This window comes from Zootoca vivipara, chromosome 6 (assembly GCF_965207765.1).
Source record: "Zootoca vivipara chromosome 6, rZooViv2.hap1.1, whole genome shotgun sequence".
In the NCBI taxonomy this organism is placed as follows: Eukaryota; Metazoa; Chordata; class Lepidosauria; order Squamata; family Lacertidae; genus Zootoca; species Zootoca vivipara.
In genome coordinates, this window is record NC_142589.1 from 29,798,641 (window position 1) to 29,816,502 (window position 17,862).

General features: G+C 42.4%; 1 protein-coding gene across 2 annotated transcripts in view; it reads right to left on the reverse strand.

Moving 5' to 3' along the window:
* ZNF423 (zinc finger protein 423) overlaps window positions 1-17,862 on the reverse strand; it is a 308,380-nt gene that overhangs the window by 90,227 nt on the left and 200,291 nt on the right. The window contains exon 6 of one of the 2 annotated variants that reach the window (XM_035120988.3): window positions 16,940-17,029. The exons of the other annotated variant lie outside the window; for it this stretch is intronic. Coding sequence (XP_034976879.2) covers window positions 16,940-17,029 — 90 coding nt within the window. The remainder of the gene's footprint in view (window positions 1-16,939; window positions 17,030-17,862) is intronic. 2 annotated transcript variants of the gene reach the window in all.

Sequence of the window (17,862 nt, forward strand, 5' to 3'; positions counted from 1 at the left end):
CCCCTCTGCTTCAAACTCCGAAGGGCCATTCCCATATCATTTTCAGTTATCTCTGCAAATGCAAGGTCTAGAGCAGGCATCCCCAAACTTCGGCCCTCCATATGTTTTGGACTGCAATTCCCATCATCCCTGACCACTGGTCCTGTTAGCTAGGGATCATGGGAGTTGTAGGCCAAAACATCTGGAGTGCCATAGTTTGGGGATGCCTGGTCTAGAGCAAACGCACCAAATCATTTGTGTGAAACCATAATTGGTTTATAGAACTCATTTCCCCAATTGGGTTATCATGGGTATGACCAATAACCTAAGTGGCTTCTTTAAAAGGCTCAGTTTTCCCCATGCTGGTGCCTCACTTTCTGATGAGAGTTGCACATGTTCAAACCTCAAATGTTTACAGACAACACACCAGGCTTATTAGGAACTGGTCAACACTGGTGACTAGAAACTGCCCTCAAATGAACTGCTGGAGAATCAGACCCTGGTTTTCTGCACTTTCTCCACCATCTCTAGCCTTTTTAAAATAAAAATATATAAATCTGCTGGATATGCTGTGCTCAGTGTTGATTTGATCATATCATATTGGAGCAGAATCCCCCTGCTTCCTTTTGCAAACTGTGGCTCCTATCATTTCTGTACTGATCAAGAAACAGCAAAGTAAGATAATGACGCAAGACTCAATGGATTGTCCTACAAGCATGGTTTTGGTTTTTTTAAAAAAGGAAGCTGCTCTTATATTCATCAATTTGCCTATTCTTTGCTCTGAAGCTGAGTCAGAAGGAAACGTGCGAAGTGAACTCTAATTATCTATTTGCATTTGCTACAGAAGCTGCAGCTGCTTCCAGAGAAAACAGCCTGTTAAGTGCTTATCTGTAGAGTTCAGGGGCTATGAAAGTCTGCTTATGGTTACTCAATGAGTAAAATAATGACAACACTGAGAGGTGATCTATCAAAGGTTCCTAAGTTCTTGGGCTGAACCCTGGCAGCAAAGGCAAGTTCCAGTCTGAGTTCTCAGTTCAAATTAGGGAAGGCGGGGAGAACAGATACACATGTTCACCTGCAAAATCCTGCAGCTTTATTGTATGCAGATGCTAGTTTTGGCAAAAAGAGATTTTCTTTTGTCTTTGGGTCAATGAGGATCTGTGAAAGAGAATCAGCAACTAAGTGCTCCTAGACAACCATGGCAATGATTTTCTATTATGTTCCTTTGTGCTCATTTGAAGTTGTTTTAAGGTTTGTCTTTTCTTTTCTTTTCTTTTAAAAACAACAACCTCCAAATACTTTTGCCCTGAGGGGAGTTATCCTTTTCTGTGATTCTGCAATCCAAGAGAACACCTGGGTTAGTTAACCTGCCTTTTCTAAGGTCTGAGATCAGATAGCTACCCCCTCGCAAGAAGTGGTTTTAATAATTCACATACATATCCATAGGAAGGCTGCTATATTCTTTTGTATGCTTATAAAATTCCGTGAACATCTTTGCCATGATGCAGTGGACTTCTGATTATCAAACACTGGAATAATCAACAGGCGATGATCAATTCCACCTTTTTCTGCTTATGAACTTCTCAGAGACACTGTGTTCAGAATGTGCTGAGCTTATAGGAGGAAGATTGAGGTAGGTAGCCGTTTTGGTCTGACACAGTCAAAATGAATTAAAAAATTTAAAAAATGTCCAGTAGCACCTTAGAGACCAACTAAGTTTGTTCTGGGTATAAGCTTTTGTGTGCATGCACACTTCTCCTTATAGGAGGAAATTGGCCTTTGGCCTGATCCTGCAAGACAACTTTCTATGGGCCCATATTCAGCCAGCAGTAAGTACATTGCCTACGAAATAAGGAGGAGCCCTACACAGTGGCCAACCAGATAGCCTTTGAGAGACCATAAGAAGGGTAAGAAAGCAACCACTCCCCCCCACACACAACTTTTGCTCCCCAGCCGCAGGATGCTGGAGACACATTGCCTCAGAAACTGATACTTGCATATCAGGACTGATAGCCATTGGTAGATTTTATCTTCCTGCCCTTCAGAGGGTGGCATTAATCAAGCCTTGAATTTAAGCACCCACTTGGTGGCCACCAGGAACCTCATAAAGGCTACTGCCATGGAATTACATGCAGGGGAGGAGGTGGAATCTCTGAGTTAGGGACTAATTGTGGCCCTCCAAGCCTCCCTACCTGACCCCTGGGACTCTTCTCAGGCACAGTCCCAACTGACTTTTCTCCAAGCCCTCCTCAAGTGCTTCTGCTTGACTGGAAAGCGGATAGGTGTGTGTATGTGTGAACGCTAACCTTTGTGTAGGTGGAATGTGGCCTACTTGGCATGCACACACACACACACCCCAAAAAAGTGTGTCAAGAGAATGAAAATGGTTCCCTATCCCTTACTCATGCAATTACCGTATTTTTCTGTTTATAAGACGGGGTTTTTTATTATAAAATAATAACCTCCCCCCAAAGAAAGCTCAAGAACTCTGGACAATCTCCCCCCATTATCTTAATTTGGAGTCCCAAAAATAGTCTTATACACTGGGGTGTGTTATACATGGAAAAATACGGTAACTGCCACAAGACTTGTTGACAAAAAGTATTTAATTTAGATTGATCTGAAAAAGCAAACAGACAAATTCATGGAGAATGAACAGGTTAACCAACTGCTGTTATATCACAGAACAGAATCATAGAATTGCAGATGCAGCAATGCAGTTGTTCCATATGGGGATCGAACCTGCAACCTTGGCATTACGAGCACCATGCTCTAACCAACTGAGTTAGTCATGATGGTTGTGAGGAATGAGCTCTCCAGCTTCAGAAGCAGTAGACCCCTCAATGCTGGTCGTTGGCCCAAGGCCACAGTGGGAGTTTTTGTGCTCAAGTCCGGCTTCTGAACTTCCCAGAGGCATTGGGCTGGGCACTTTGGGAAGCTGTGCTGTCATGGCCTTCTCCAGCAAGGCTTCTTCTACATCTTGAGTTGGGGGCCTTCTCCATTCAAATCGGGAGCTCTGCCGCTGATCTACAAGCCACCACCCCTATATCAGCAGGAGCCCACATCCCTTCTCAAATAACACAGCATTTCCTTTGCCAACATTATACAAAATCCAAGGAAAAATGTATTGCTGCTTAAGCACCATTACTCAAGACTCAGCAATAGCTCACCCAACAAAAAAGAAAAGAAGGATGGAGATGCACACACACACACACACACACACATAGGAATGGTAAGCATCCCATTTATTTTAAAACCTATATTATTTTCTGATTTTTTGCTCGACTCCATGCTTAAGGAGACTGACTCAAGACCTGATCAGAGTATCACTTTTCAAATGCCTAAATCCCTGTAAAGGTTTAGTGTCTGACTGTGTGCATTTTGCTCAGTATTAACATGTTCAATGGAGTACTTTGATTTTTTTTTTTTATCTAGACGCCAGAAGCTGGTGAATATATGCTTCATAGCTTCAGATAAACCTTTTGTTCTTCTGGGGCTGATCAGCTGGTACGGCAGTGAGAGGGAGAGGAGGAAGGAAATTCACAGGGGCTCTACGGTTTCAAAAAGTCAAATTACCTCTGAGCCATGGCATTGCTGATAATTTAAATGAAAAAAATGTGTGTGTGCACGGACGCACATGCACACACGCACACATAGAGGCTACAGCACACAACATCTCTACTGTTAGGACTTTTAATGAAGCCCCAGTTGTGATGACACTGAAGCAGGGAACGCTACGGTGGGATAATTACTTGGCTCCCTCACAGCTGAGTTTCACAGATGCATTATTAACGGCGCATTCCTTGCCATAACGAGCACCGACTGTAGGTGGGATTCGCAAACCCCGGCATCCGCCATTAGCGGGTTGGCGCAAACACAAATGAGTGTTTTCACAAAAGCATGCAAAGGTTGTGAAATTCCAATGAATTTGTTCACCGGGAAGGGAAGGGAAAGGGGGGAGGGACGAAGAGGAGTGCAAGCTTCCATGACCGGGTATGTCACCTCCCAGGGCACCCTGTGCTCTGAGTGAGGCACCCTGGGAAATTATAGAATCAGAATGCATTGATTTCTCTCTCCTTCTCTCTCTAGCAAAAAGAGGCAGCAGCCCTGATGAAGAATTAAGGAGGAAATGTAATAACCTAATTCTTCTCCAATCTTCCTCGCTCCCTAGCCTCCCGCCCCGCGTGTACTTACAATGCCTGCCCACCTCAATCCTTTTCCTTGTTTTGTCAAACAATTATGAGGCTTAGCAGTGTAAGTGGGTGAGACACCCACCAAGTTCGAAGGGAGCCGCTTGCCCTCTTCCACCAGGAGTCACATTGGCCCACTTTCTGCCTGGATGTCATTGACTTTGGCGATACGGCATTACTGGGCAATTGCTGCTTTATGGCATCGCGGCTCTTCGTGACATTCATCTGTTCCCTCCCCCGCCTTCCCCTTTAAACATTTTCCCCTTAGATGCAGAGTCCTAACAGGTTTTCTCAATAGAATACTGCATACGGTATATGAAGCTATTAATAATTCTTCCTCAAACCACACTGTATGTGGCTGAGAAGGGGGGAATAAACTCAAGAGACTAAAAGGAGGAATTCTCAAACACATTACAGGGAGAGGGGGGGAAAATAACATTAATGCCTTCCACTCGCATGAATCCAGGCCAGGCTAGAACAGCATAGTATACTTTCCTCCCACACCTCATGCCCAGCTAATACGAAGACCAATCAATTGCAAAAAATAATAATAATAATTCTTATGGTCAAGCCACTGCTCTCTTGCTGTTTTAAGAAATCTACTTGGAGCAAGGAAGGTGTGTAACCCTCAATCCTTTGCTGTTTTTGTCTTTATCCCCTCTGGAAACCCAGAGTTCAAGGTGACCTTTGCTGAGAGGTAGGTACACCTATTGTTTCTACATGCATACTGAATCTTCAGCATCCCAATAATTAATGCCAGAGCTTAATGAAGTCCAGCTGCTGTCATGGCACAGGAAGGAGAAGTGCACCCTTATTTTCTTTTCCAAATATATAATTGGGCCACTCCAATTACAGCCTTTTCCTTTTTTCCAAACCACCAAATTGAGATACACTTGGCCTGGATCTCAAAACATGAGTGTTGCCAAATGAAGACAAAAAAGATCAGAAATTAAATTAAACTTTGAAGGGACAGTTTAAAATTGGCAAGAGCTGGAGAAAAGGACTAGATTAACTTACAATGCTGGGAAACGTAACGGCATCCAGCACTTCCAAGTGAAAAGGAACTTGTACCCTTTATCACTTTTGATTAGTGTTCTAATAACCTGCAATGCTTGTATTGTGTCAACAGGTGTCGCCATAACGTAGCACGTGACAAGCCATTATCATTATTAGTCCCAATAAAAGACACCTGCAAATATCTGCTTCTTCCATACTACGTCAGCGGTAAAGTAGGAGGGCGACTCCAGTTCTGTGAACAGAGAAAAGCCAACCAGAGGGAGAGTTCAAAGTGAGTGAGGGGCACTGCTTCATTTTCTCACTCTTACCACCTCTTGCACCTCAAAGAGGGCAAGTGAACAAGCAGAGAAGTAAAATGGCTCCAAGGCTCCAGAGGCCAACAGCAGACCCGCCCCCCATTTCTGTGGTGCGTACCGCACAGGCCTGATGATGCCAAACCACTAGCACCAGCCTCAACAGTGACTCCTACTTCTCAGGGAACTATAGTTAGGAGGCAGGGGAGAGGAAGTGGAAGAGAATAAATCTGACAAAATTCCTAGCACACTCACCGTAGCAGTATTCCCAGGATTCTTTGGGGAATGGCTTTGGGAGAAGGAAGCCACAATCATTTAACTAGAACAGAACTCTCTGAACTGTACACATACTCCTGACATGGGCTTGGGCAGGCATAGGCAACCTTGGCTCTCCAGATGTTTTGGAACTACAACTCCCATGATCCCTAGCTAACAGGGCCAGTGGTCAGTGATCATGGGAGTTGTAGTTCCAAAACATCTGGAGAGCCAAGGTTGCCTATGCCTGGGCTTGGGCAACTCTCTCTCCCTCTCCTCTGACAGCTAAGATAGACATGATATCAAAGATCCAAAATTCCTGCAGCTGGGACCAGGGCAAGTGAAGACTCAATTTTTAAAAACAGTCTAAACTTCCCATCCTCACCACACAATAACCCCCCTGCCAAGAACTACTTTTAGATTTAAAAATCAACAATAACTGAGATCTTATTTACCTATCTTCTCCTTTGGCCCTCTGACAGTTACCTGGTCTGCCTCCCAGGACTGCAGTTAAGTTAAAATGAAAGAAGGTCAATAAAGCAATTTGAGTTTTTAAAAGGGTTCTAGACACAATATCTATTTAGCATATCAAAAGGAAATACACTCTGATCTGATCTTCTTTTGTACCTATTTGTTCCTGGTCCAAATTGAGTTTCTAAAACCAACAAACCGATGCTGGCTAAAATCTGGATTACTTAATCCTACCCAATTTTTCATTTTACTGTTGGTAACTTTTACACAAAGCACAAAACTTCATTGACTCTGAGTAACAGTTGTCTTCCCATGAGAAAATGCTGGGCCATACCCTGAAGGGAAAACTACTGGCACCTCAATCAGATTTATTTTCGATTGCAGATTGATTATCTGCACAAAAGATAACAGGCCTGAGTTCTCCTTCATTTAAGCTGCCTTCATAATGAAGGGCAGAGCTCAGTCCTCCCCCCCCCTTCTTCTTTTTAGTTACTGCTGTGGATAATGATTTCTAATGTGATAAAAGGCCCTTAAAGAGGCATCATGGAAGGAAGCAGGCTAATTTACTTTCCTAGGAACCAATTTACACGTAGGAACCACATATTATTATGCATCAGGAATCCCAGCCCCCCCACCAACTAGAGGTTAAACTTCAACCACTAACCAACATGGCAATGGTTATTGCAAGTCCAGTTCTACTATGGGTTGGACATAGTAAGTGATGGGGGGGAGTACCTCCCCTCTCCCCCTGATTAGGTGTAGATATCTGTAATGATAGCATCAGTTCTGCCAATTCAGAAATCCTGGCCTCTGTGCCCTACGCTCTGTTTCCCTGGGGTTTGAAATCTTTGCAATGGCTGTGCTTGCTCACCACAACCGTCCCTTTAAAGAGATGTGAGACACAAAGCAAGTCATGTTAAGGTTAAAATACTTTGGTCTGGTTGAGCCCTAATTTGAGCTTTGGGTGCTAACGGTCAAATGAGACATGACATTAATTTTTATGTGCATTTAATTTAGCATGAAAAAAACCCCATCCATGTTAAACAGAAAAGGCATCAGCTGCGCAGTGGTGTGTGGTGTGATCATATGGTCAGGATCATAGCAGATGTGGAGGGGGAATTTAACCCTTTCACCCTCTGTTGTGACCCTGATTATAATTGCTCTCCCATAGCTACTATTTATATTCATGTGATTTGTGCAAAACTGTGGCAACTCAAAAAAAGCACCACTATTCTCAGCAACTTTGAGCCAGTCCTTAGCATGGAGATGTCCTGTGTCTTCACCCACAACAGTTTGATTTCTAACTGTTCAAAGGAAAATGAGTCATCTGTCGCTGTGAGATCAGGTGCTTGACAGGTTGGACAATTTTCCATGGGGAAAGTGGGGGAGATAAGGATCTGGTTTGCTGGTCATGTCCAGTTCTCTGCCACTTTTTTTAAAAAAGGGAACCAAGATATACAGTTGCCTTATTCCTGGACCTGGGAACTGCCCCCATACAGTGTCTGTCTTATCAGAATTCAGACTCAGCTTATTGACTCTCTTCTAATTGATCACTGCATCTAGGCTTCAGCTCAGTCTCTCCTGGCTCAGATGAAAAAGCTGGGAGATATCAGCTTTGGACAATTCACGCCAACTATCCTAGTGACTACTGTCAACAGCTTCATATAGATGACAAGTACCAGCAGGGGCAATATGGAACCCTACAGCACCCCACAGCATAACAGACACTGAAGCCAGGTATAGTTCCCAACGCTATTTTCTGGAAACAGCCTGACATGTAGGTGGGGAACCACCATAATGCCATACCTCCAAGTTAACCCCATATTCATGCCAACTCTCTAAAAAGTTGTAACCTTCCAACTAATTATTAACCAATGGTTTCCATTTATTTGACCATCTTAAACTTTAATTTGATTAGAAATTATGTAAACTTATTCAACAGCGATTTTAATTTCTTGCTGTAGTTTAGACACTTACAGTAAGTACCTCCCACTCCTCTCTGCAAGCATGCCTAGTCTATCAGATTGAATGCATGCTCTTAAAAACAAACATACATTCCTTTAGACTGGGGGAAGTGCGGTTCAGGACAGCCATGAAAAAATATGTTGACAAAGTAGAAAATTCAGACGCATCTGTTATCCATAATGAGGCTTTAAGCAGCACAGCTTTTAAGGATTCCTTAGCTCCCCCTTTTGTTCACTTTTCGAGCCTGCACTAATCTCCTGTATGTTTTCAATTGTTTTGCACATGCTGTATCAGAATAATGAAATAATATAACATTGTTTAAAAAGGCTGACTGAAACCATGAAAAAAAAAACCACAAACTTTTCAAAAGCTATATAAATTTCAGTTTAAAAATGTGGTTTTCTTGAAAGGTTGTTTCAAAAAAACCACTTGTCAAGAAGTTGCATGAAAATCTGGGAACAGAAAGATGTCACTTGAACCTAATACCTCAAACCCTAAACTCCACAGATCACATTTATTTCTAGCCAGAAAATCTGAGACGTTCCATTTCCTTTTAAAGGCTGGAGACAAAAATCAACTATACATGTTGCTCAATGGCAGAGAATCTGCTTTGCATGCAGGAAGTCCCAGATTCAATTCCCAGTATCTCCAGGTAGGGTTAATAATAATAATAATAATAATAATAATAATAATAATAATAATAATTTATTATTTATACCCTGCCCATCTGGCTGGGTCCCCCCAGCCACTCTGGGCGGCTTCCAACAGAAACATTAAAATACACTAATTTCTTAAACATTAAAAGCCTCCCTAAACAGGGCTGCCTTCAGATCTCTTCTAAAAATCTGGTAGCTGTTTTCCTTTTTGACATCTGATGAGAGGGCATTCCACAGGGCAGGCGCCACCACCGAGAAGGCCCTCTGCCTGGTTCCCTGCAACTTGGCTTCTCGCAACGAGGGAACCGTCAGAAGGCTCTCGGTGCTGGACCTCAGTGTCCGGGCAGAACGATGGGGGTGGAGACGCTCCTTTAGAAAGACTCCAAAACCCTGGACGTCTGCAACTGGTCAGTGGAGACAACACTGAGCACTTATCTGGCAAGGTAGAAGGCAGCTTCATTCAGCTTTACATATGTGGCCAAAGAAAAGTTACAAAGTAAAAAGGGACGGAAAAGCTGCATCGTTCCAAGGAAAATGACTTTGGCATCCCCGCCTGCTATTGAAAACCGCCAATGGGTTTTGACTATACACCATTTGGGTTTAGGTGCTATCCCCGGAATGTAACCCCTGTGTAAGTTGGCCGCTGACTATAGTTCAAAGAAAATCCTCATTTGAGAAGATGATACATTTCTCAAAACCCCTTTAAAAAAATTATATATACAAATGGTAAAATGTATTTTACATAATACATAAAATGTATTGCATATTATTATTACATAATACATAAAATGTATTACGGGTGGTGCTGTGGTCGAAACCACAGAACCTAGGGCTTGCTGATCAAAAGGTCGGCGGTTCGAATCCCCGTGACAGGGTGAGCTCCCCTTGTTTGGTCCCTGCTCCTGCCCACCTAGCACTTTGAAAGCACGTCAAAGTGCAAGTAGATAAATAGGTACCGCTTCCATTTGCTGAATTTTATAACTACATACTGTTTAAAACCAAAGATGGGCAGAAATAATTATAAGGGGAATGAAGATAAGAGGGAATAGTTGCCCACTGGCAAACACGGGGAGGAAAGAGTTCCCACTAGTGGGTAAAGAGTGTTGGAAGGGGACCCTCAGAGTCCTGTGCCAAGGATCACCTCTAATGCACAGCCAGTCTTAAAAGAAATCAGTATTATTCCTCCCCCCCCCTTACTGTAAAATGTCATCCCAGGACATTGAGTTTAAGGTGACATTTGGAAGTGGGTACTTCCAAGTTCAGAGTACAATCTCTTAGCTGCCGCAATGCTAGCTCAGGCTCCCCACAAACCTGGTTCTATATATTAATTGGTTTAAATACTTACAAACCACACTTCCATATAAATTATCACAAAAATCAACAACATGGTATTACAATAAAAACGACCGACACATCAGTAAGAGTGGGCTGGCAACGAATTTCAAGTTTGAAAGGCCTGTCTGAATAATACAAATTTTCAGAACGCTTCTTAAGAAAAACAAGTTGGGGTAGCTGCTGCCGAACATCTATCGGCAAGAAGCTCCATGGGGCAGAACTCTAAATGCTCAATTCCTCATAAAGGCCAGCCAAGCTCAGGGGCATGGGAGACCCTCAAAAGTGTCCCATCAGAAGACCTCAATGATCGAGGCGGAGCATATTGCTGGACTGCAACTCCCAGATAGCACAACCAGTGGTGAGGGATGATGGGAACTGTAGTCCATTAAGATTTGTAGGCCCCCACCTGGGAAAGCCTGCACCAAGTTCACATATGCCTAAGAAACACATAAACAGAGAAGAGAGAGAGAGAGAGAGGTCTTCTGCCTTTGCTGCCTAGGAAGCAAAAACACCAATTGACTTCTTTAAAATCTCAATAGTATTTTGTCAATATTTTTTATTACAGCAAAACAAGTATAAATATTTTATTGTAAACCAAGGACCTAAAATAAACAGTTTAGTAAATAGATATTACATTACAAGGAGGAAAAGGGGAGGGAGAAAAAAACATCTGTGGAAAAATGTTTGCTATGTAATTATTCTTGCTAGTTTACATTCGCTCTCGACGTGCGTCTCTCTCTTTCTTTCTCTCTCTCTCGCTACACCGTCTCGCTTGTTCTAAATCTTCTTCCTTGTTGCTATTATTAAAATCTTTAAAAGGTGCCAAATCTTAAATGAGGAAAAAAAATGATTTGCTAGAAATTATTCATATCACAGTGAGCCTCTACTAAACCTGGCAGGGGTGCAATATTTTCGGCGAAATTAACATAAAATATACAACTGCAAATTATCCAGGAAATAGCTATGTTCTTTACAACACGCATTTACATTTGGGGGGAGGGGGGGAAGGAGAAAGAAGTGCTCCACTTATCTGTCTAACACAAAGCTGAAAACCGTCTTTTCCAATGCCTGTTTTAAAGGGGAAAGTAATAGATTTCCATGGGGAGCACAGCCTTTAAAGATGATATAACAAAATATGTGGTTGGCAAAAATCGACCTTAGATAATTACTGGAGACCACAATCAACAGTGGACATTCTCCAGTGCTCGTTGCTCGCAAGTCCATTTTTAGATTTGTTTTTCCTCCCAGCAGGCAAAATGCATTTCCTCTCCTAGGCCTAAGCCTTTCCAGCACATACAAGGAGACCAAAGGAAGAAGAGTAATACCATGTAAAATGCAAATCTCGTCGTAAATATTTTATAAAATTGTTGCATACATCCCAAAAGCTATAGGTCTTAATTGAGAGGAGGCTATGTTTCCAGTCAATATATGGAAATGGAAAATGCTAATTCATGTTTTTCTACTTATGAAAAACCCTAGAGGACAGCAAAACCACAAATGCACTCAACTTTAATATTATAAATATAATTTGGCTCCCTCTTTATAATCCCCAGCGTCCTGGCTTTTATCTCCCAATGGCTGCAGAGGAAGAATTTGCACAGGCGCTTTTACATCATCTGCACAGGAAGTCAACCTTCGAGCTCTGCCAGCTTGGCAGAGGAGCAAGAAACTGAACTGAGGAGCTTTGCAAACAGGAACTGAAGCAAGATATCCCTGCACCTTTGCCTAGGAAATAAATGATGGATGCGCCAAGCCCTATCAGAGCAGTGCAATGGTGATAACAGCCCTCTGCCACCAAGAATTGCCGAACTTCAGCAGCAGCCACCATTGCTGAGCTCTCCTGTCCTTCAAAAGCATCGTCCCTTGTTCCAGCAAATTAGAGGAAGGCACCATCTCTCAGTGATGGATCACATCCTTTGCATGCAGAAAGTCTCAAGTAGAGGGGGAAGAACTCCTACCTGAAACCCTGGAAAGACACTGCCAGTCAGTGTAGGCAAGAGGTGGCTAAACTGTAGCCCTCTGGATCTTGCAGGACTACAACACCCACCATACCTAAACACCGGACTTGTTGGCCAAGGCTGATAGGAGCCAGAGTCCAACAAGATAGTCATCCTTAGTTTAAACCAATGCCATACACATTTTACAAACTGAAAAGCACCTCAAATTTAGAAAGCCAAACTAGATGCAAGAGTAAATGCATGCCTTTTGCTAAGAACTTCAGTCACATGCCCTCCCAACAATCTCTTCTCTACAATCATTCACCTAGCATGTTCTGTTTCTCCATGCCACCAGTATATCAATAGCTGTTAGTAGCAATAGGGAGATGAAGCACACAACATTGTGACACTGCAACACAAACTAAATTCTATTAACCATCATGGAAGGTCAGTGGAAAACTAGAGACTAAGGTGTCAATGACACATTTACCAAAGCAGTTTCATTACATTTTTCATGGGAAAAATGGAAAAGCCATTGATTTAGTTACTTTCTCTCCATAGTAATAATTATTCACATAGAAAAGATATTGACTGATGTTACATAATACATAAGCAAATATCACAATTCCATATTAAATTAAAGGGTTGTAGCCACTGTTAGTCCTAGTCAAAATAGACCCACTTAAAATAATGTATGTAACTAATTTAAGTCTGTTAATTTCAATGGTTCTACTCTGAGTATAATTTGGCTGCATGCAGCCCAAAGAGAATAATGCACACAGTCTTTCCACTATGAATATCCTCACAAACCGAGTACCATACATTTGTTTTTCTAGTACACCTATAATAAAAATTCATAATTACTGCCATATCCTAAATTCTTTTTTAAAAAACAAAAACAAATGCAACAAAGGAGATTAAATCCTCTCTCCCCCCCCCTTTATAAGCTGCAGAAATTTTGGTAACACGTAATAAATTGACACCATTTCCAAATCTGTTATTTCCAGGAATCCCTTTAAATTATTCAGAAGGGGTGTCATTACCCAAGTCCTAAAATCTGAATAGCAGCATTCCCCACCAATCCCCTTGACTTTCTAAAAATAATTTCTTTTCCAAAAAGACATGGTATTTGACCAGCTACTGGTCTTTGGTTGCCTAGCATGATTGAAGAAGAGGCAATATAGTCTGGCCCCCCACAAGGTCTGAGGGACAGTGGACCGGCCCCCTGCTGAAAAAGTTTGCTGACCCCTGCTCTAAGAAGTATTGCTGCCTCCAACTGCAGAGGCATAGCACCGCCATTGTGGCTAATAGCCTTGTAAACTTCCCAACAGTCATTGATCTGGCCATTTGCGCCCCTGACAAATCAGTGTCAGCCAGAAGATCCTGCGTCTGCAGAGACCATCTTTGCAACTAGGCAGCATACTTGCCTTGTGGAGCAAGAAAGATTGGTAAACCATGCCTGGAGCAAGAAAGATTGGTAAACCATGCCTGGAGATCAAGGGAAGAATCCCAGCTCCCAAGGTTTCTGTATTTCCTCCAGGGTTAGGGGAAAGCAAACATGTAAAGAGGAAAAGCAGACTGCCAGATGGCAGTTTAGGGAGAGATGGGAGCTATAATCTGTTTAAGTCCATACATGTGATTAAAGTAAGAAATGGACAACAACTGCTTGCATTTGTCATGTCCCAATGGAGAATCTACACTGCATAAACAAGAGGGTCATATGTGTTCTCATCTACTTGACTCCTCACTGTTTGCACTACAGTGTATGCACTACATCATTTGTATCCTGAAAAGTACAGCATGTGTTGTAGGCGTTTGGACACTCAAGTGTAAATGTCTTCTAGTTGTATTTCTTTCTAAGAGAGACTGTGACTGTGATACATCTCCCAGTATACTGTTACATATTTTCCCCAGTGTGATCTTTTTGTATTTTTCATCATTATAATTGCATTTCCCATTCATGCACCTGCTAAACAAGGCAAATATTTAATCATTCCATCAACTCAAAGAACCCAATCTTTTTTAATCCACTCACATGAAGAAAATTCAGATTTTCAAAGCCGTGGAGTCAAAAGACAAAACTTCTTACAGGGGTCAGAAAGCCACAGTGAGGAGCCTCCTAATCAGAGGAGAAGCAACCTGGGAGTGTGGAGCCAGGGTACTTCCCTCTCTGTTTACAATGGAAGTGATGCTGTCACCTGATGGTGATGTAAACATAAGAGGGGGCATTGGACAACAAGTCTGGCCTGGCACGTGAGCCCTTTGTTTGGTAGGCTAGGCTCACAGTGACTGGAACAAGCATACCCAGTGAACTTCACAGCTGATCAGGAATGTGAACCCAGGTCTCTACAACCAAAGTTCTACATCCTAACCAACACACCACCCTTTGCCAGCTCATTATTACATGAGTCTTGGCTAAGCCTAATCCATTGGACTCCTAATCCATTGGCTACGAGGGCTTTCATGATGAGCTCCTGCACTTCAAAGTGTACCAATACACCCCTGCACCCTGTTTGTACCCAATTAAGATCCAACCTGGAAATTTACCAGTTTCATTTAAGCTGCCCTTTCATCAAGGAAGATGTTTTCATCGAGAAAGTAAGCAACTAATGCAGCAATTCACAGTTTTAGAGCTTCTCTAATGTAAATTAACCCATGTCTTCTAGGAACTGCCTAATAATGTGAAAAACAGAAGACTATTCATCCTACAAGCCGGCGGGGGGGGGGGGAGAGACTGTACAAACAATATCAACTCCACCCTGTGTCCAGGATGTTGCAGTGAGTTCTTCTGTTCGTATTATACATTGAAAGGGAGAGGAAGAATTGAAGGAGGCTTTTTTCTTCTTCCCAGGTGCAGATAACCATGAAAAACTGAGCACTTGCTATAAAAGTAGAATAATTGTCTATGTTGCCTAAACTTTGGCAAGCCAAAGCACCTCCTGAGAGGGCAGTTGCTTGAAAGATTTGAGAAGTGCTCATGCTGGTATTTCTAAGCATAAGGATTTCCAGTACCAGACCCTCCCCAGGGGCAAAAGAGTCAAAGTCTCCAATACCAGTGGGAATTTTAGAGCCACTAAATATTTTACTTAGATGGGGTGACATGTAAGATGTTTATTTAAAACTCCTGGCTTGCACTTAAAAAAACCCCTTTCCCCCAACCTAGGTTACTCTGCAGGTGCAGCAAAGTTTGCTTTTTGGATGGGAGGGGGTTAAAACCAATGGTTTCCTAAGGGCTTTTGGCAGGAAAGGCTTGGCGCTCAAGTACAGAACCCCTCTTTGCGCCATTTGAGACTAATGGCTCCAAGTGGACCCTAAGTTGAAACCTGGAAAATCTGCAAGAGTTACAGGCTGTGACAAGAGATATTAATGCCTCCCGCATTGACTCAATAAATCAAAACAGATTTAGAGGAACTATTAAGGCTCATGACAAGAATCCACACTTCACTTTAATAATTCCCTATTAACATATTTAACTGCTGGGCTGTATATTTTAAACATTTCTTACTTTTGGGTATATAAGTAATTAGTGGCTTTTAAAAGATGCATTAATACACACAGAGAGAGAGAGAGAGAGGGAAGAACAGATAAAAACATTCAATTGATTTTTCAGTACTCTAGTAGAAATCCACATTTGTTACATAACAACTCAGCAACATGGTATGGTGCAGTTGGGTATGTTTTGCTTTAGCTCTGCAATATGAATCAAACTTAAATCTGTTCCAGGATGGGGAGGTGTGTGATTATTTATTATTTAAAAGAGAGAAAATGCACAAAGGCCATGGGTTTGCATTGGATCTTAACTTCTCTTCTATTAACAGAATTAAATTTAAATTATTAAAAAGTGGCTCTCTCACATCCTCCCACTTCTCTTTGCACCCACACACACCCAGCCCCGGGGAGGGGGGTTGAGGGATCATTCGGAACAGCATGGCTACGGGTGCAGGAGGGGGGGCAGCAGAAATCACCCCCTTCTCCTTGTGAAAGTGTGGGCTTCCCATGGAAATCTGGTTGGCCCCTGTGAGAACAGAATGCTGGATGGGCCATTGGCCTGATCCAGCAGGGCTCTTCTCGTATTCTTAAATGTTCACATAAAGGTACCTTGGGTCCTAGAGCAATGTGTATGTATGTGAAACATGAATGGGTTTCTCCATGCCACCTCTTTATATCAGCCAAAGCACACACTGAGAAAGGATGTAGGCGTCCCTGTGTGTACAACACTTTCATCATGGAAGCTATTCATTTCAGCATCTCCCATTTCAAAACATATAAAAACAGCATGCTGTTCTTAAAGCTAACTGACAACCCTACACAAACTAAAACAGGCTTCCTCAACCTCGGCCTGCCAGAGGTTTTAAGACTACAATTCCCATCATTCCTGACCACTAGTCCTGCTAGCTAGGGATCATGGGAGTTGTAAGCCAAAAACATCTGGAGGGCCAAGGTTGAGGAAGCCTGTTTTAGTGTGTGTGTAGGTTGTTTGAGGAAGCCTGAACTAAAATGCCCTGTTAACATATATTTAGGGCTTTGCTCTTTGACCTGAATCATAAGCCCAGGGGTTTCTGCAAATAGAGAGAAAGGTGACTGTCACAAGTGAATTACCTGATGTGATACAGATGCAGAGCAATCCAGAGCTGGTCATATTTGAAGACATGACTAGGTCTGGATCCAACCCATAGCAGCAAAGAGTTTTAGAGTCTAGGATCTGTACCTCTGAAATGCCCTTTACAGTTTTAGGGTTCACTTTAAAAAAAAATCATTTAGAGATTATGGCGATGCTTGCTTTTGAAGGGAGAATTGTCTGAGGGCTCTTTTAAACATGAATACCATGTTACATCTCCTACCTGTAATAGCATTTTTCACAATCCTCCTCTCCAGTAATCCAGAAGCTGGAAAAGAATGCAAGGCCTCACCATTTGGGGCTGGGGCTGCACCTACAGGAGACAGGAGGCAGAGACACTCAACTCCTCCCCACAAGGCAAGGAGTTGTTCATGGGTGAATTCAAAAACAAAACCAAGAAAGGGTGCAGAAGAGGCGGCATGCGGAAGTGACTGGGTTAGGGGAGGAGGCCTATGAAAAACACCATTACTGGTTTCCTTGGGCTTCAGTCGTCATCCATTTCAGACATGGAAACAAAGGCGCCAGAGCCCTCGCTATGGATGGTGGTGGAGAAACATAACTGAGAAATGCAGCATGCATTAGCCTCTTACCTTCTCATTCTGGGTGTATTTTAAAGTTTCAGTCCATGGTGTTTACAAGTTTATGACAGGCATTTTAAAACAAAAAACAAACTATTTGTAGATATTTTCCAGGGGGGTAGCTGTTTCAGTCTGTTACAGCGAGAGCAACAGAGTATTGTGGCACATTAAAGTCTAACAAATGTATTATAGCATAAGCCTCCGTAGTCTACTACTGTAGTGTTGTGCTAGCATCTGAGAAAGTGGATTCTAGCCTGCAAAAACCTTATGCCAACATAAATGTGCTGTTTTTATATGCAGACAGCTTTTCTCCTACACTTCTGTCTAGAGCGTGTTTGTCTTTGGAACCGTTTATACACTCCAGGTATAATGAATCTCTTGTTCAATGTAGAGCCTAACCACGGAGAAATGGTACAACCCTCAACAGGACTGCACCACTTCAGTACATTAGAACAATGTGCCAAGTAAAAATGGCAGTCTCATTTGAAATTAAGGAGATGGGACCCACCACAACCACCAGCACACTCAGAGCACCTCAGAAATATAGGTCCTACTTTATTGAGTAGGT